The sequence below is a fragment of the Lepidothrix coronata genome, unplaced genomic scaffold, assembly GCF_001604755.1.
Source record: "Lepidothrix coronata isolate B3197 unplaced genomic scaffold, Lepidothrix_coronata-1.0 Scaffold74, whole genome shotgun sequence".
Lineage (NCBI taxonomy): Eukaryota > Metazoa > Chordata > Aves > Passeriformes > Pipridae > Lepidothrix > Lepidothrix coronata.
Window position 1 is genome coordinate 1173994 of NW_016690254.1, and position 20249 is coordinate 1194242.

At 38.1% G+C, this 20249-nt stretch overlaps 1 protein-coding gene across 1 annotated transcript in view; it reads right to left on the reverse strand.

The window, feature by feature from the left end:
- The window catches only part of PTPRN2 (protein tyrosine phosphatase, receptor type N2), a 577227-nt gene that overhangs the window by 42139 nt on the left and 514839 nt on the right, over nucleotides 1-20249 (reverse strand). The window contains exons 15-16 of the mRNA XM_017819358.1: nucleotides 13464-13537; nucleotides 5235-5312 (exon numbers count right to left, since the gene is read on the reverse strand). Of these exons, the coding sequence (XP_017674847.1) occupies nucleotides 5235-5312; nucleotides 13464-13537 (152 nt within the window). The remainder of the gene's footprint in view (nucleotides 1-5234; nucleotides 5313-13463; nucleotides 13538-20249) is intronic.

The following is a 20249-nucleotide window of genomic DNA, read 5'->3' on the forward strand; positions in this document are numbered from 1 at the left end:
TCTATTTGGAGATGACAAACCTTAGCAGACACGCAATTTATAAAACCACCACAATTAAGAACAATTTTTCAGTGCAAGGACAATTGGTTCTAAATATCCTAACTCCTAGAAATAGTTTTTTTGCATATTATCAATCCTTGCCTCTTAGAATACTTTGCAAGTTAAGACATGTTCTTCATGTCAAATACTTTATGGAATTATAACCCAGCACATACGGAAAATAATAAAATTTTATGCCTCCAGAATTATTCACAACATGGAACTCCTGCTGCGAAAACTTGTTATAGATCAGAAATGTTCTACATCCTCTTTCTTTTGAATTATGTTCAAAGAGATGTTGAATTTTAATAGCGTTATGTGAAAGAGCTGAGTGAAATCTCACTGAAGCTGCCGGACAAAATCATCACCTTTCATTCAAGATAAATGTAAAAAACAAGCAAAGTCTTTTATGAAGCCTGATAACCGAAATTACAGAAGTTATCATCAAAAACAAGAGAAACGTGAAGCATACGGACCCATGAGTTTCTCTAGAAACTCATGTGCTTAATGCAGAGAGAGAGCATTAATCAAGGCAAGATGATTAATCCCGATAAGCAGCATAAATGTGTAAAAGGAATAAAGAAACCACCAGCACAGCTCGACAAACTAGCATTGTGATCCTGGTAGAAGAAAAGCTGAAAGAGAGGTTGGGGGTAAAACACTGGGTGAATGAGGTTTGGAAAAAAAGAAGTTATTGCCTGTTATTTTATTCTGTCTTTGTTCAAGGAAATAAAACTCTGTACTTTCTTTGTAAATAAAATGGAACTCTATCAAAGCAAAACCCTGTCCTGAGGATGAATTTTCTTTCCAGCTGAGAAGAAAACAACCCACAGACTGGACAAATTGTTTAACCACTCAGGTAAAATATGAGGAGAGTCATCCAGTTTTCAAGAAAGAGAATCATGAGGTGGAATTCCCACTGAACCAAAATAGAATCAATGAAGGTTGTATCTCTCAGAAATAGTAATTGGTAAAAAGATGAAAACAAGACCAGATAAAATTAAATGAAGACTTAAATCAGCTGGAGGCTTTTAAAAATTAATTAAAGTAGCGGCTGGAAAACTTCCAGAGTGGTCCAAGAGATGACAAGCAGGCAGAGATGAAATCTGTGCTTGAGCCACAAACACAGAATATGCAGACAGATTAGGAAGCCCTGTGGCAAAACAGATCAATGAGATGACTGACAACACAACTCCTGCAGGCTAGAAAGTTTTCAAAGAAATGGGTGAGCCAGGAAAGTTGGAACTAACTTGGCACTTGCTGACTGAGAGGAGCTATGCCAAGAAACTAAGGAGCTGCAGAAGTAAACTGGAAGGTCAGAGATAACGGTGGAAGTCTGATGCCTGGAAGTGGTCTTTTGCCATTAGAAAAGCCAGTGTAAGACTATTGTCTTTTTTATCATTATTATTTTTCACAACATATACAAATTTGAACACCATTTGAAAATTACCCAATATTGAGAACAAACACTGTGTCTTTGAAAGAAAAACTTCCATCAAGCTGGATCTCTCAAGTCAATGTGAAAACTCAAATGAATAGGAAGTTGAAAACCCAAATGAATAGGAAGTCATACAGAAAATTCTGAGTCTAATGTCCAGCTCTATCGGCTCTAGTTAGATGGTACTGAAGAATGACACCTCCTCTTCTCCACCCTACCAAAAAGACATAATCTTCCAAGAAGTGGTCACCAGTGAGATCAATGAAACTTGTCCCTCTTCAGTCCCACAGTGGTACTAGGTTTGTATCTGCTCACCTGTGGGAAGAATGCTAAATGAGATGAGCCTGGATCAAGTGTCATCAGTGTCGTATGAAAAAGCTTTGCCTAGTTTGGGAAAGAGAAGACACTGATCTAACTATGATCTTTGTTCAGATCTGGGCAACTCAAAAACAGTAAATGGGAATTTGATTGCTAAGTGTCTAACAGCACTTGCACTAAAATAGTGGCCACTAAATCAACACAAGATGTTTTAGAGGAGCCTGCCAATAAAACTAGGAAAAAAATATCACTCAAAATTAATTATCTGTTTGATCTTAAATAGAGATAATGGATGCGACCATGTAATCATGTAGTGGACAGACCAAGAGCAGCAGAAACAGCAGAGCAGTGTCAGAGCTCAGGAACTGAGGTCCTTTAGAAAGGAGCTTCTTCCAGATACATCTTTAGCCTTCTCCGCTGCCAGGAGACATTCAGTCCATTGGACTAATGAACAGTTGGTCTGAAGTAAAACCTACAAAGTGCTGTGACATTCTACAAATCCATTCATAGTGGGCCACACTGCTTGCTACTGTAGACGTAGTCACTGATTGGTGGAAGAATCTAATGCAAGCTTAAGGGAAACCAGTTTTAAAAGCTGTGTCAGAAATTTGAGCATGAAATCTAGACAGTAAAATCAGAAGCAGTTTGGATTTCACTATGGGTATCAGCTGTGCTGTAAATGCCAGTAAAGTTGCCTTACACTTTCAAGTAAAACAAATGCTCTTTAGACCAGTGTTTTCTAGAAATCAGTTTGAAATACCTACAGAGTGGAAACAATTATAACAAGTTCTTGCTGGGGCAGCCTTTCAGCCGAGATACAATGCAGTGGCTGCTGCTTACCGTGCAACTGGTCTCTCAGAAATCCTAGCAGCTAAATCTCTGCGAAAATTAGGAGCAATACATCTAGTAAATATTGCCATAGACGGTGATGAAACTCCAAGTGTTTCTGTTGGACTTGCTAAAGCATGACAATGTGCATTTAGACAAGGAACAGCAGAATAGTCCCACATCCCTCTGGAGTCAGTCATTCTTCTCACTATCAGTCAGAAAACTGCCTCATTGAGCACAAAAAAGGGAAAAGAGCAATACAACTCAGCAACAGCTGGGATTAAGTGGAGGAGGGAGAGGGAGGAGAACCACTGAGAAGAAGCATCAGGAATGAATAATTGAATCTTTAAACAGTCCCCAGTGGCAGCACCAAGGAAGCACCATAAACTACAGAAAACTGTATTAAATAAATATCAAAGGATTGTGCCCTGACAGCAGTAAAGGCTCCATTTTCCTTAGAACATTCAGGTTTCCCAGGCCTCACCTTAAAATAGGTATTATTACGTGAAAACCAGAAATTAAGTTTACTCCTGCAACTGGGCATAAACTGCAACATCTTCAAGCCATGGCTTTTCGCTTGTACACTGGGTCTACTACATTGCAGTGGTTGAGGATGCACTGTTCTGTAAGGAGTTAATCTCTCTTGGCCTGTTTATTATGCCTAGTTGGTACCCTGGGGCATGTAAAAGGCTTGGGACAGGAACTGGCACATTGACATGTGTTCAGTAGGAAGTTTAGGAAAAGTGGGTGATGGACCAATCTGACATGGGCAGATTGTTATGCTGAAGTGACAAACATAATCAAAGTAAATCTCAGAAACCAAATTTCCTATGGAACCTAATAGAATAAACAATAAAAGAACATCACATCAAAAATGGACATATATCAACTCCGAAGGTGAACCACGGCTTCCAAATGGTTTGTGTGCAGATGTTCACAGCAAATCTGGTGGGGAGATGGAGTGAACTTTCACTGACAGATAACTGGGAGGAGAAATAGCAAAAAGAGCAGAAGGCAAGTGAAGACTCCTCCACTCAAAATAGCAAGAGGAAAGAAAGGAAAGAAAGATCTTTTGAGTATGAAGTTGGAATGAAGAAGATTGGATCACAGAACAAAAAAATAACATTTCAGTTGTAGTCTCTGTGACCATGTAAACAGGTTGCCTAACTGTTCATACTGTGTTTGTATGATTAATTCTGATTTCTGCAATGCTTATACAAAGAGGGCTCTTTTTTCAACATGTAAAGGGGCAGGTGCAGGTGAAAATATACAAAATGTAAATATATAAATATGCAAAAATATGCAATTAAGAGCCTGGGCCTTAGGAATCATAAAATGTCATTACAGAACAGCTAATATAGAATTCAATTCTGCATATTTAACTTAACAGATACATTTTCAAGTTCCATGCCTGTCATAAGGAATCCACCTTCCAAGGGAAAAAAGATCAGTCTTCTCAATTGTGTCTAATTACCAAACAGTGAAGATAAAACCCACAAGTCACTTGAAAATTTAAGCCAGACCAAAAGTTCAACTGACTTCAAGCAGAAAGCATCTGCTCTGCCCTTCTAAAACCAGTCCCGAAATATCTCAGACTGAGCACTTAAATATCCAGGCATCCAAAATTCAATAATTTTTTTTGAAAATGTGCTGATTCCTTGTCATAAAAAGCAGGAAACTGTGACATGAAAAACATCTTCAATAGGGATCAGTTAATACTTTCTAATCATAGGTCATGTAATGCAGATGAAGAAATGATTTCAACTGATGCAAGCTACTAAAATACAATGACATCTGAAATTGTTGCACAGATATTCTTTATCTTAACAAAAAATGCTTCTAAACTCATAATGCAAGACAAAAAAACCAAACATATGTTTGTGTTGATAATAAGACCCAGTTGGCCTCCTCCCCAGACAGCTCCTGTGACCTGTCAGGTGCACTTCTACACTTCCAAAGGAATATTTAACACAGTGTATCCATCACACACATCTAGCCCAGCAATGTGCGTATGTCCAAATCTGAGAGCTGCACTAGCAAGTAAAACACCTGCATGCAAAGTAAATTCCTATTTGTATATCAATAACTACTGCATTTAGCCCAAATCCTGCAAAAAAATTTGCCCCTATTTAAATTTATGCAGCTGGGTCTTGACTATGTGTGGTAAGGAAAATGCATAAGACTTTAAGCATATTGGGGAAGTGGGACATGTGAGAAGTAGGTTTCAATGGGAAAATTCATGGCATGCAATGTTAGGTCCTTTGTAATCTGGAGAGTGACCATGAATTTTGGCTACATTCTTCAAAAGGTCAAGCCCTCTCAAAATCACCCAGTCCTTGGCAGTAATTTAATTACAGAGACCTGGCACTAAAGCATGAATACTTTGGCCTGAGGTTTTCAATAATTTTCAGATCAACTATTCTTTAGCAGGGCTTGTCTTAATACATAGATGGCTTGAGTATCTATGTACTAGATTTAACAAAGACATTAGAATGAAGGTTATTACACCTAAAGTGACTCAAGCACAACATATTTTTATACAACTTACGTTTCAAGAAGCATAGGAAAACTTACGACATAAATTCAGTTTTCAAAGAGGTATTTAACTTACCTGCCAGAAGTCAGCAACAGTAGCAGGGAGAGGACCTTGGGTGGCAATATATGCAGGGTTTCTGGGGTCGTGGTCCATCTGGAATAAGGAAAAAGAACATGGACTGGATTTATTTGAAAGAAAAATCGCTTGCTGTGTTAGAGACAGAAAGTATGTAAGGGCAGAACAAGGGGCTTCCTAAAGTCCTGTCCCTCCATCCTTTATTGGCAAGCAGAGAATTTTATTTCTGTTTTTTTCCTCCAAAAGACTGATGCTACCAGATGAATATCATCACACATGATGAGCCATGTCCTATGTCCTCAATATGCAGAGTAAGATCACTTATGGTGGCTGACAAAGGCATTTATTTGAGATCAGTACTTGTGGTTTCATAGCAACCTAGGAGCCATTTGAAACATTTTTCTACACTGAATATTAAGAATGCTCCACACATCTAAATATGTTCTCCATTTCCACTGTGCCAGTCAAGGGCACATGCAACTAAAAACCAGCAAAAATGGGGAACAAATTCAGTTTCTGGCTTTTTCTGGTTAGCTGATTTATCTAAATGCATGGATTTGGCCTCAATGGAGGAAGTTCTGTTTAAAGACCTTAATTATTACGTTTAATTCAAGGAGCAGAAAATTCACTGAGCAGAAAAAATAAAGAATCTGAGAAACAAAGCCATCAAGAGTAAATAGGATTAGTGTGTTACAATGAATGTTTTCGAACTGATGGGTGGTTTTCTTGGTTCTAAATCTTAGGACTCATTCTGCTGAAAAAGAAGATCTGCTGATAGGATTAAAAAACAAACAAACTCATTCTAACCCTGGGCAAGACAAAACTTTGAACAAAAAGAAAAGAGACCCGGTTCAGCTCTCAGATGTGTGGGTGTGACTCAGTGACACTGAAGTCGGTGAGAGTTAACTTATATCCATGTAGCTGAAGGCAGAATTTGTCTCAATATATGATTCTGTTCTATAAGTAAAGATCTGAATAAGAACGAATGTGAGTCACATTTGCATTAACAGGCATCTCCTGAATTTATTCATAGCCTATCAAAATTTTCAGTGATGGTACATGTCAGCGCAAAAGAAGGCACCTCATAATTATGTGCAACATAAAAGAGGGAAGAACCATAAAAGAACAGATGTAAGTTATTCTAAAAGAACAACAATATAATGAATGTTGCAAAAAGGAAGAGAACACTTTTATGTTTCTAATTTTCTGACATATAATTAAGCCGGACTTAATATTAAAATTCCCCATGACAACAAAACACAGGTAAAATGAAGTCACCGAATCAATTTAGACTAAAAGCTTACTTCTGATTCACCACCCATAGTTACAAAAAAACTTGTCCAGGATGTCTATAACACCATCATTTTATTCTGCGTTTCATTGAGATGCTTCTCTTATCAGCAAATAAATCCTCAAAACAAGCAATTGCTCACAGCAAATTTCAACCTTACTTTCTTTGCCTTTTGACAAAAGCAATTCTGATAGCAGAACATTGACTACTGCGGGTATTTTGAGACCAGAGGAAAACTAGCTTTCTTCAGAAAGCAGTATTAACAAAAAAACCTTAGGAACCACCTCAAAAAGGGCAACTATTTTTTTTTGTTTTATTTTTGTAAGAATTGGAGACACTGAACTAAACACAGCTGAAAACAACAGCAAATGTGATTAAGCAAATTCGTGCTTAAAAGTGTTCTTTTTTTTCCTCCATTATAGTTGAAATAATTTCTGTAGTTGTTTTGTTTTGAATCCTTAAGATCATCATTGTGCTGAAATGGTTTCCTACGCTGGAACTAAAAATCTTAACTCAGAAAAATCGACCTGCACTGAGGAGGACTTGCTACTCCCTGTGGAGACCGTTGCATCCACTTGAAAATGATGTCACTTTTTCGACAGGTGAGAGCCTGGCTCAGAAATGTAACCAATAGTGAATATACCAAACTTTAGAAAAATAATTGAATTTCTTCTTAAAAGAAATTCTTTGTATGTAGACATGCCAGAAAGCAAAGGCAGAAGAAATCAAGGATGATGCAAATAGCACTGTCATGGAGGAAACATTCCTCAACATTCAGCTGATAAATCAGGAATAGGCCAATCTTGGCATTTCAGCATTAATCAACCTCTTTCACAAAGGTGCTGTTGGAACGTGGTAAACATTAGAATAAGCACAGAGTAGTGAAGTATATCAGCAGTTTAACAATAATCCAAAAGACAATTACAATTATTATATTCCAAACACATTGCGGTGTGCAAAAAACAATTATGAGCAGAAATTCTTCTTGCTTGGAGCAAATAGAAGATGGCAGAAAGCCCTATCACACAATTAAATGATCTTTAACTGAACAAAAATAAGAGCAAAGATTAAACTAATTAAATTAAATTCCTGGTTTCATCAATTTTCTATTACATGTACTGTTTTAAAGGCCATGTATTTCAAGAAAAGTGTGAAAAATCACTACCCTGGTCACATTCAATTTAACGTGAGTAGGTGATGGTAAGGGACAGCTCTTGAATGTTTTTGCTATGTTCTTTTTGATTCTCTCAAGGTCACCAAGAACACTAAGGGCAACTTAATCTATCAAAGTTAACAGAAGTTTGAATAAAGAAATAAAGTCAGTAATGGGTTTTAAGCTAACTAATCAAGGATCAAGTAAAAGGTTTTTTTTTTTATGTCACTAGTCATTATCTTCTTTCAAGGATCCCTCAGATTTCTCACTTCATGAAAATAAAATAGAAAATGTATTCTCCAGAGAAGAATGGAGAACTGCAGACTCCATACAATCAAGTATTAAACCAAAAATTGACTGTTTGCTAACATTTTACATCAGAACAACCTTCAGAAATCACCCTAATAGTAGTTGTTCAAAAAGAATGGGATTCTTCCCTCTTCCCCATCAAAGCATCAAGTTCACAAGGCTTACATCAGAACTGGATCGAACAGCCATTGTTAGAAAGAAAAAGCTGCAATTATTACAACTGTTCTACTATGATGGAATTCTCATTTTCTACTGCAGTACAACAAAGGCAAGTCTGGTGATAATGCTTCAATCTATTTTTCCATGATTTTATATTAGGGATCAAGGATTACTATAACTGACCACTGACTGTGGTGATTTCCGTCACTACCAATATTGAAAGCAAATGGAAACAAACAGGAGGAGCATTGAGATTTCTTTTTGGAAAAGAAAAATTAGATAAAACTTTAGTGACACAACTTATATTTTTCTACAGTGCTTTGTAATATAAGTTGAATTACGGTACCTTAAAGTAGGAAAAAATATAAAGAACACTATCGCAATTGGTTTCACCTTTGTTAACATCAGACCACAATTTCACCTGTGCTTTACTAGAGAATAAAAGCTACACCTTTAGTTTTTCCTTCAAGAGTTCTATTATCTTGCTGTCTTATCCCAGGACTTTGCAAGGATTCCCTTAAGAACGCTGAAATTTGTTGAGTTTTTCGATAGAGATTTTGCTGCTGCATGATTTCACTGATAATGCTGATGGAATACAGCAAAATCAATATATTCTGGGAGTAAATCCTCAAATGTATTGTATTTGGACTTGAGAGTGGCACACGTAGATTCTTATTTAGTAGCCTTGTAAAATTGTAAACTGAAGTAAAACCATCAATAGGCATCAATGACCATTTTGAAATCTCACATAAATGATAACACATTCATTCCTGCCCTTTACCTTCCCTTTCAGCTTGTCAGATCCTTACTTTCCACAGAGAAAGATGCTGGGTGAGATGTGGTCTCAGTCACACCATTTACCTTCATCTAAATCCTCTGAATCCAGCTGAAATATATCTAAATCACATGAGATCAGAATGAGATCCAGTGTACACAAAATTTGACAGAAAGGAAGTTGAAATCCTACTAACACCTTAAAAATTCATATCGATTCAAGCTGCTGTGTGGTTTCCAGACTTAATGTGTTTATAGCCCCAACAAAATCTACTTCCACGCATGTATTTATTTATTACACAAAGTATAGGCAGTCTCTAAAAGCAGAAAAAGTGTATTTGTTTATGTAAAAGAAAGCATATCCTGCAAATGCAGATGAACTTTGTAATCATATTTATCTCAACATTAAAATTAAAAAGGTAGACTAGTCCTCCCCTTCATGTTTGAATTAAAATTTAAAACAATTTTTTAAATCCTTCCTTTAAAACCCCTAATGGAATGAAAGAAGTAAATCTGGTTGTGAATGCCATTATGAATTTCAGAGTCTATTCTTGGTGATGTAATTTGTATGCTGTATTTGAACAAACTGTCGTGCTAATGACATTCCTCAGTCTGGTGTCTTCAATAATAAGCAAACTGAGTTTTAAAATGTAGTTGACGGGATTTTTTCTCTCTCAGACACCCTATGAGGAAAAACAGAATTTCCCATTTACTTTCATGACCTCTGATTTAAAAGCAAAGATTGCACATTATTTACTACTGGATGATTTTCCTGAAATTTAATGAGGACTAAGTACAAATATGACAGAAGTAATTATCACAGTTTTATTCTGCACAGTCAGGGTCTCCTTGTGCTGTAATTGCAAGCCTTTCATTCAGCTGCCGATAGCAGAGTTATTATCATAGTACTTTATGTTATTTCAGAGAGGAGGGAAACAGATTTCTACCCTGCAAATTTATCCCAAGGACTCATTTTGCCTGGCCTTACACTACAGTGAAATTAAAGACCTATGGGAAGAATTTGGACTAAATCTTTCCTGAGTCTCCTCACCCATTCCCAGCTGCTGTGAGGCCACCAATCTAACCCCAGTTTTCACATCATATTGGAGAGAAAGGAGGTATTGAGGAGGGGTAGCACTTTTTAAAAGGAAGAAACGTGGGCAGGTGGCCAGCTCATTGTCTAGCACAGGGATTTTTTTTTAAGGTGTGCTGCTGCACTCATTTAGACTTCAGTTAAGGTTGAGTGAGCCCCAGCTGGAGACTGGACCGCTGACCCAGAAGCTGGAGATACCCAGTGACATGCACCCAACTGGCAGCTTCCCTTTCTGAAGCTCAGATATAATTACTTTATTTTACACTCTTCCTCCACCAGACAGCTCACGCACGTGGGGAGGAAAAAGCCTCTTCCAGTCAGTTCAGCCTGTACTGATCCTGAGCTATTAATGCCCATCTTGCAGCTCATCACAGTGCTCACTCCTCACCCAAGCGCTGCAATGCCAAATGCACCAGGAGCATCCCTGTATTGATATGATAATTACCGAGGTTATTTAAGTGGAAAGACAGCAGTCTGAAGGAAAGAAATGGTAGGATTTTTGCAAGAGCAAGCGAAGGCAGATCAGTACTGTACTGGTACTCCACATCCACTGTACACTTACAAGGACACTGACTGAACGTGTGCCTGCTAACAGAAAAGACCTCAGAGATCAGTAGTAATAGCACGTATGTCCAGCTCAGGCTGCAACAGCTGTACAACCACAGTAAATATTGCAGAATCAAGTGCCCAACACAATATTCCAGTAGGCAATTGAGGCGGAGAGGAACAGAGACTGAATCTCTCTGCCACTCCTATATTCTACCTCATTTTACAAAAGCTATACCAGATTAACAAATATGTTTACACTCACCTGAAGATATTTAGTTGTTTTTTTTTTTAAATTCAACGATTTGCAGGGAATCTTTCCAAACCATGGGCTTGCAAAGCAGTGATTTTCTCCTGTCAACCTCCCACTGCATCACCTTCAGAAAACACATATTTTGATCTACTGCTTTCAAAATAGCAAAATGACTACTCAGTGAAATGGACTCATGTAACTATCTGCAGCACATCTTTCCTTGGAACAGCAGGTCTACACAAATGTCATCTGTGGCACTTCTCCCCAAACAGTAGGTTCTCTATCCTACCATTAAGAAAAAGAACTCAAGAATTTCTCTTGGTAATTTTCCTTGGTTATGCAAGTTACTGGGTACTTGTCCCAGTCTAATAAAACAGTTGTGAACACACTCTTCTCTGGGTATAGAAATATTTCTGCAAGAGATATTAAGACAACCATCAGATTTTTTGCTTCATCAGTGTGACTTGTTTTATTGAACAAAACTCTTGAGACTGGGAAAGCGACAAAAAAAGAAATACCTTCTAACTCTGCAGAAGAAAATACCCTTATTAAGAGCTGGATAGAAAGGCAGCTTCTGTGTAAAAACACAAGAATTAAAGCTGTGGAAGCAGAGACCCTCTGCTTGCATTAGCTTCAGGCATCCTGGCAAAGCAAACCAGTTTTGTCAATGGGATGTCTTGGTCCTGTTTCTTCACCTCCAATACTACTTAATCTAATACTTTTCAGTGTAATTAAAGAAATAATTACACTATAATCCAGAATTACAATTGCAACAGGCATATACACACATGCGAGAATTTATCACTTCTCCAACCAAATAAATCTGTGTACTAAAACTAGTTAAGCTGTGTCTACGCAGACTTTTGGGTAGGTTCAGTAGCCTATCTTGAGTTTTTGGTAAATCCCAGCATTTGTACAGCTGCAACCACTGAACCTAGCTTAGCACTGTCTACAGATGCTGTAAGTCCACTTTGACATCAAGTTGTAATCATGTGAATTACAACCAAGCTCTTACAAGAATACAATATCTTACTTCCAGTTTTCCCCTCCCACTCCTGTGCTTCCCAAAAAAACCTCTCCGTTTCTACTACCATATTAAGGCTTGACCAAACATAACTCACCAACTGTGTCCTGAAGACATGCAAACAGAGCACTGAAGCACTGGAGTTGGACCTCTGTGTATGACTTTACAGGCAGGATACACATTCCTTGGAGCACCAACTTACTGTGATCTGCTGATCCTGGTGCCAAATAGAGCTTGGTCTAGTCAGAGACATACCTAAAAGTAGTCCAGAAACTCTAATCTGTGCATGTATGTTCTTGTCCTCTAAAACTGGCAATCCCTGAATGTGCAGGTGCTTTGGCTTCCCATCTACTCTAAGCGAAAGACAATAAAATCCCAAAGATGTTTGTTGACTTCTGTGTATTTTCTAACTCTCAGAATATACCATTTTGATATGTTGAAGGAATGAAGCTTTTGAACTCTGCTGAAAGTAAAGAAAACAGAGATCAGGGAACAGCTTTTATGTACTTGTGGGTTTTTTTAAGAAAAAAAGTATTGTTAACAACACTGGAAGTAAGCAGACTGTAATTTCATGCTGTTGCAAATTGTCAGCTGCCTTGCCCACACGAAGTCATTTAACTGGGGGAGTGACACTCCCCAGGAAAATGAGCCAGTAATGGCATATACAGCCCACTGCAGTGAGATCTAATTCTCCATCCTAAGTTCTTTTTCATAGTTTCCCTCTAATAACTTTAATTAGTGCCTAATTAACGTGAATAAAAAGCATGAAAAAAAGTGACTCCAATACTAGCAGTACCACAGAGGTCAAGGACACTGAGCCTTTTCCCCCCTTCACATGGATATCATGACACTTCCATTGAGATGGTATGACAGGGCAATGCTACTGGCACTATCATACCTATTTTGTATCTACAAAGAGAGACCTTGTCTCCCTATCACCTTTCACTGACCAGAGAGGATTCAACTTACATAAGGTGGGAAATGGCAGCTTGGCCACACTGGAGTATCTGGATGCAAAAATTGGATTGACCTACTTTGCAGTTGGAATGATTATACAAGGGGTAAGGCATCTTGTTCTTGCTTTGAAAACAGCAAGCTCAGAGAAGCAGAAGAGCTACAGAAACACCAGGTTGCTCATCAGTGGGTCATCAGAGAAAGAAAGGTAAGAGGAAATGTCACTTTCTGATGCAGAAGAAGCTCAGAAGTCTGTGGAGCTCAGCTCTCCATGACTACAAAATCTATTCCTCCCATGGCTATAGCTAGTAGGGCAAAGCAAAAAAGAACAAGCTATTTTTACCTCCTCAGAGAAGGAAAAACTCCACCATGGTATAGCATTGAATTTTATAATTCGTAAGTTAATAATATCAAGTACAGAAAACCCGACAGTATTACAAGGTAGAATGAGGACTATCTAATGACTTTGTTTTCTTAGTACATAAACTTAAAAGGTATTTATTTATTTATTTATTTTCAATTTGTGAGGACAGCCTGAAACAGAGTTGTGAGGTGCTCACAACCTGAGGTTGCACAATCTGAGCAGCGAGGTGCCTCAAGTGAGCATGTTTTGGCAACAAGGAAAGACAGGGATCAACTATTTGGATTCTTTCTCATATGTTACCGTACTTACAATTGGACTAGCATTGATGTAGTCTGAATTGTCGTGGCTGCTTTCACCTTTCAGACATATCCTGGAATGGTCATCTGCAAAGGAGAAAATAAGAGAAGAAAGTTTCTATACCAGTATTCTACCCATTATAAGTTACAACGTTAGATTAATGTGCATTTCAAGACCAGTTAATGGTAAATATCAGAAAGGATATTTCCTTCTGATTCCCAGCCTAGCCATAGCATTGATACAGCCACAGCATCACAGTCTGACTCAGGAATGAAGCATTGGGATATTCCAGAGGCTCAGTATCAGAAAAGCCTGTCTTCCTGAGATGCACTGTGATGTGCTACAACCTCTCTTAATTAAAATGGGAATATGCGCTGTTCAGGGAATTTAAGATTTAAACTAGGTAAATCACTAAAAAATTCCCAGTATTATAGGAAACACTCCTCCATTTGCAGGGTCATAAAAGAGGGAAGCTGATGGAACTTTGTCCACCTGGCTTCTCTACAGAAAGAACAGCAGGAACACTGAAGTACAGTTGAGAGATGCACAGTAAGTTAATCTGCCCTGATCAAAGACCAGTGCTGTGTGGTGCTCCACTAGTGACATGTGGAGACGATACGACTTGAAGATCAAATCCCAATCACAATTGCACTTAAAGTACAACTGGAGCACACATAGATATCTTACACTGGTGCTATTGTAGCTGGTTCAGACAAGACTAGTAAGGAAAATACCAGTTCTGGACATAGGAGACTTATGTTGTTTGCCCATCATCAAGATTATTTTATCACTTTTTAACTTGTAATTTTACTGGTGCTAGCTCAATTATATTTAAAGCCGGTACATCCCAAACTCTAGCCCTTTCCTTTTTTTAATTTTTTTTATTTCAGGATGTATATAATGGATGGGTTTTATTTGTCTATACTTAGACAGCGACAATGCAGATGTCTGCATCTCTTCCAATCGTCTAGACTCACTTTCTGCTAAGAGAAAAGAAATATTTCTAGGTGATGAATCATTTCATCCTGATTTAGCTGTCTGAAACAGGCCAAACTGTACTCAAGAAATGCCATTTCCTTCCATTGACTAAAGAAAGAAAGACCAGACCACACTCAGATAATTTATGTGAGAGATGTCTAAGTCTTTACATAAGAATCTCAAACAGCTTGTACCTGATACATAACCAGCATAATTTATACTTATCAGCAAACCTATTCCACACAGTATATTGTGGGAAGAGGTTGTGGAGCTGCCCTTTCTGTAACCCTCTACAGCTGAACATGGATACTGATGTTTTGAGAGGATCTTTCCACTGATTTTTCAAATAAATAAAATAAGAGTGTAGGAATACAGCCTGTCCCCTTTTGTACCTTGTCTAGTGGCCTGTGACACCACTGTTAACACCAGGATTCCAAGATGCTTTTTAAACTATGAAGTACCAGTCAATATTTTAATAAAGAAGAATAATAAATGAGTTATTAAATATTCTAAGTACCTCACAGGAGGTTAAGTTCATTCAACAGTAATGCCATGGCAGTTCAATATATGAGCAAGACAGAGGGATGCTTGTACAAGTGTTTACAGTCATTCAATCTCACCCAACAATGTCAACAACATTCTCCTGGAATAAGATCACTGATGAATAAGTCATGTCAAATGAATGAGGAGCCAGTCTTTACTATTCACATAAAATTATTTTCCCTGGTAAGGTTTCAACACAACAGAAGGATGAAGAAGATGAGAAAGGGAACATGTTCATGCACATTATTCACTTCCACCTCACTTTGGCACCATTGCACAAAAAATCCAAAATATAAAAATGAACTTTTGACACCTGAGATCTTGGGCTACTCAATACTTTTTACAGGAAGCTTTACAATGAGCATTGTCACAGAATGCCTGAAGAATTACAGCTCTGAAACCTTTTGTCTTTACAGAAGGTATGCAGGTTACATGAAGCAAATGTGGTCTCTCACATACCTTAAACTAAGCAAGCACTCAGGATAAGCCTCATTCACTGGACAGCAAAAGTGTTTGAACTAACCACCAAAGAAAACGTGAAATGTTTTCAAATGGATGAGGGAGAAAGAGCAGACAGTGATCCAGGAGTTTTTAGCAAACAGACGCAGGGTGACTCGCCAATAAAAGTCAAGAGTCAGATAAGTAACTTCAGGATTTTTCTTTTTAAAACAAAATGTTTTATCCAGACCCTCTGAATAATGCCATGTCATTATTCTGCTATTTTGGAGGGTTTATCAGAGGGTGAGACTTGTTAAGGCTTTGGTAGTGAAAAGGTGGTGAGACTGTATTTGCACTTAGAAAAAAAAAGTGTGCAAAAAAGGTTGTACATGTGTTTTCCGCATATATCAAGAGTTTGCACCCATGTGTGCTTCAGTTGCAGCATCAAGCATTCATATTGACAATGAACAGATTGTGCTTGTCTATGCCTGTTATCACCTCAAAGCTTCTAGGAACTTGCATAATAGATCTTCAGAAACAGGCAGGGAAAGAAGAAAAGGAAAAAAAAACCAGCAACAGAATACCACGGACACCAGAACGTTATGATAACAATGAGCAACTACAGGGAAAATCACCAAAGTAATAACATTTTTTTTTTGTAAACTGCATATTGATTATGCTGGAAGCAAGGAAAGAGAATCAGGAGAAGCAGGAAGTAAAAGTAAGGACAGGCATGTCAAAAAAAGGAAGATATGTAAGATCAATCTAAAAAGTGAGAAAGACGAATGAAGAAACAGGAGAGGAGAGGGATGGTAATAAGGCAGTGAGAGAAAAGACAAATGCTGTTACTAGGTAGTGCAATCTGGCCAAGCTACAACTCATCATCATTTTAAGTATCTACAATAGCTGCTGCTGAGTGCTGAACTACTTTGCATTTGCTATTGCTCCAGCCAAGCCACAGCTGAAAGAAAAGCAAAATATGTAGATGGATATATGTGGCAGAGAGAGGCTTCCTAAATAAGATGGCTAGACTAACCTGTGGCTGTGGAAAATATAGCACAATGTTGTATTTTATACACATATAAAATATAAATTATAAAATATAAAGGAGAGAGGATAAAGGACATAATATAAGCAGACACACATGAGTTTACAGTATATAAAAATTCAATTTATAGACTAAAAAAATCTAAGTTTTGGCATCTACATACAGATATCTTCATGTGAAGTGGTTACACTTAATGGAGCTCTATTTAGTTGGCTAAACATGAAGATGTAATGTTTGAGAGACTGTAAAGTAGATGAGACATTGCACAAGGACAACAGATACGACACAAGACCTAAAGACTTGTATCCTCTTGAACCAGCATGTGTAGCTCACACAGGATATACAGCGGCATCCTAGAAATATTTCACTGTAAACTAAACAGCAACTTTTGGCCATTGCAGAGCTCTCTTGATGTCACTGAACTAACTGGCTCTTCACTGGCGGTATCAGATGCTTTGACACCTGGCTCATGTGGAGGCAGCTACACAGAGACACTTAAATTTAGGCATCCTAATCTACGATTTCACTGACTCATGCCCAGAGAACTTGATTTCAATGCTTGTGTGTGGGTTTCTAGTGGTATCTGAGGTGTTTTAAGGACACTCAGGCTAGCAGCTAGGAGAGGCACAGGCTTCTCACAGAGCTTGTGTTATAGCTGCTAGTTCTGCCTGGGTACCTTGAATACTTTAGGCATCTCAAATGGCACTGGATTCCTCTGTCTAAACTTAATGAAGATCTATTATTTCTGTTATTAGATGGGGATTGAAAGCTTGGAAAAGTAAGACTCACATCTTCCCTCTGTCTTCTGTTTCCTTTTAATCAGATACTTCTGAAGGAACAGAATCAACGAAAAAAAGGCTAAAAACAAGGAATATGGACAACTCTGGATTGTGTGAACTCAGGCAACACAGATCAGGGCAAATCTTACAACTGTCAACCTGGCACATTCTTCTGCCTGGACCATCATTCTCTTCCTTATTGATTTAGACTGATTTTTTTCCATACAAAGCACTGTATAGAACTGCACTGAAGTAAGAAAGGGAAGAACTACCAAGGAGCAAAAGTGGAGCAGTTTGAAGACTGTGAAGAATCATAATCTGTTGATTATCGTTATTTTGCCTATAGATGATCAGCACAAAATGGAACTTTTCTTGGCTCTGAACTGAAATCAAGTTCATTTATTTCAGAGCACTATTTGTACATCCATTCCTGACACAGATAATGAACAAACCCGGAGGAGGTGCCCTCTGTTCAGGTGTTCCATCTTCGGTGCACAACTCCTGGCTGTGCTCTAAAAGCACACAAGCCTCAGAGCTGGGTGCATGTTCTGCCCACAAATGCTTTGCTCTCCTTTGTAGGAAAGCCAAACACAGAGGTAAGCAGGTTGCTTTAATATCTACCAGGACCCATGGACACAGCTACAGTGGGCAGCTTTTGATAGATGTTCACTACAAAAACTTGTTTGCCAAATGCTTTAAACACCTGTATATATTTATGGGATACATACATCAAGACATACAGTATTGACCCTATTGAGATGGGTTTGTTTTGCAGAGATGCAAAAAGAGAAAAGAAATTCTGGAAAGCTTTTTTTGGGTTGCTCATATATTACTACAGAAAAAAAGGTATCACTAAATTATAGTACTAAATATAAACATTGACTGCCCTAAATTATAGCAATCTGCTTGTTGATTGGATAGAAGGATACAGTTTTGTTAATCTAGAAGGTACAGGTTACTCGAATTGTTATAATTTTTTTAACTAGTAATTAATTAAGTGCAGTGTCAAGGTGTTCTGTAATCAAGTATTTTAAAAGCTGTTTGTAAATAGAGAAGATAGGTATAAGAGCAAGCTATGATAGAATTGTGATAATGTTAATCTAGAAATTAAATCGGTTATATAATCAGTAAAAAATAACACTGTAATATTTTAAGACTGATTAAGAAAGGAAAATGAAAAGCAAATACAACATGATATTAAAGCTTCTTTGAGGCCTTCCTAAGATGAAATCTTCTACATGAATTGGCAATCTTGTTCTACCTTGACAAGGTGATTATTAATATGAAAGGGGTAAGGACACACTAACAAGACATTACTCTGTGAGAATACATTGAATGTAGCATAACAACTCTATAGCATATTAAAATCATATCAGGTTTGCTTCTTCATTTATTATGAAGCAAATCTATGACTTTTTCTATAGTTTTAGTGCCTAGCAAGTTAAAAAAAAGCGGGCAAACTGGGCCTTCTCATCTCAGTCTAATCTTGTAGTCTAAAATAACCAGCTTATCAAAATTTAATATTGTTTAAATTCTATGCCACACTTTTCACTCATCAACAAAATAGTTTTAGGGATATAACACAACAGCTGTTAACCAGTGTGCAGCCACTTCAGAAAGTGAAGACAGGTAATTTTGTGCAATTCGGTCAAAAAGGAAAATTCCCAGTGCACTTGTAGTTGTAATAGAAGTTCCCACATTGTAGAAACAAAGTAAAAATAGCATTTTGCCTTTTAAATGTGCTACAATACTTTTAACTAAAACTTCAGATGGATTGTGGTCACCCTGCCCATGTCCAGGTAGTATTGATTCAGTCTAGACACGGCAGCGGGAAGAACAGGCGTAACAATACACCATGGAAGAAGCAATGGCAGAGAACTGAAGGCTGATCAGTGTAGGCTGATACATCCACATGGTACAACATGGTGAAAAGAGACAGACTATCTTAGCTCTGAAAATACTTCAGCTCTCTGGTGTTGCATGACATTGAGGTGCTGGAGTACGTCCAAAGGGCACCGAGGCTGGTGAAGGGTCGGGACCACAAGCCCTATGAGGAGCAGCTGAGGGAGCTGGGGGGGTCTTTATCCTGGAGAAAAGGAGGCTTAGGGGAGACCTCATCACTCTCCACAATTACCTGAGAGGAGGTTGTAGCATGGTGGGGGTCGGTTTCTCTTCCCAAGGAACCAGTGACAGAACAAGGGGAAAAGGACTCAAACAGTGCCAGGGGAGGTTTAGATTGGATATTAGGGAAAACTTCTTCACCAAAAGAGTAGTCAAGCATTGGAATAGGCTTGAGTCACCATCTCTGGAGGTATTTAAAAGATGTGTAGATGTCACACTTGGGGACATGGTTTAGTGGTGGACTTGGCAGTGCTGGGACAATGGCTGAACTTCACGATCTTAGAGGTCTTTTCCAACCTAAATGATTCTTTGACACCCAAGTAAAAATCTCTGCTCTTTAGCACTATTATGGTCATGTTACTTCTGGATTTAGAGGTAGACAAGTCTAGTCTGAAGGTTTCTATCTTAGTTCATTGTATCATGGAGACACAGTTCCTACATCAGTCAAATAATCAGCACAAATTTCTGGCAACACCTGTAACTGCCATGGTGCCTCCAAGGCAGCAACCAAAACCAATCTGGCTTAATGTATGAGCAGGGACTTGAAATAGCTTAAGATGGTCTGACTGTAAGTCCATATTGAATAGAACACTTTAAGAGGGAAGATTAACTTGGATCAATACCAATTTTCATGGAGCAATTTTCACTTCCTGTCATGTTAGTTAAATTCTGCTCTTTCAGGAGGGAAAAGAGCACAGAAGTCTTGCATTCCTTTAATTAATTTAACTTTCATGGTGACTTCTTTAGAACTTCTCAACAGACCTGATCCCAAAACATATGAAAGTCAGCAAACTGATGCTGTTGCCTCAAAAGGCTTCTGACCAGCACCTTATTTACTCGGAAGAATTAATGTTGCCAAACTACTGTACTCCTCTCCTGAGGAGCAAAGTA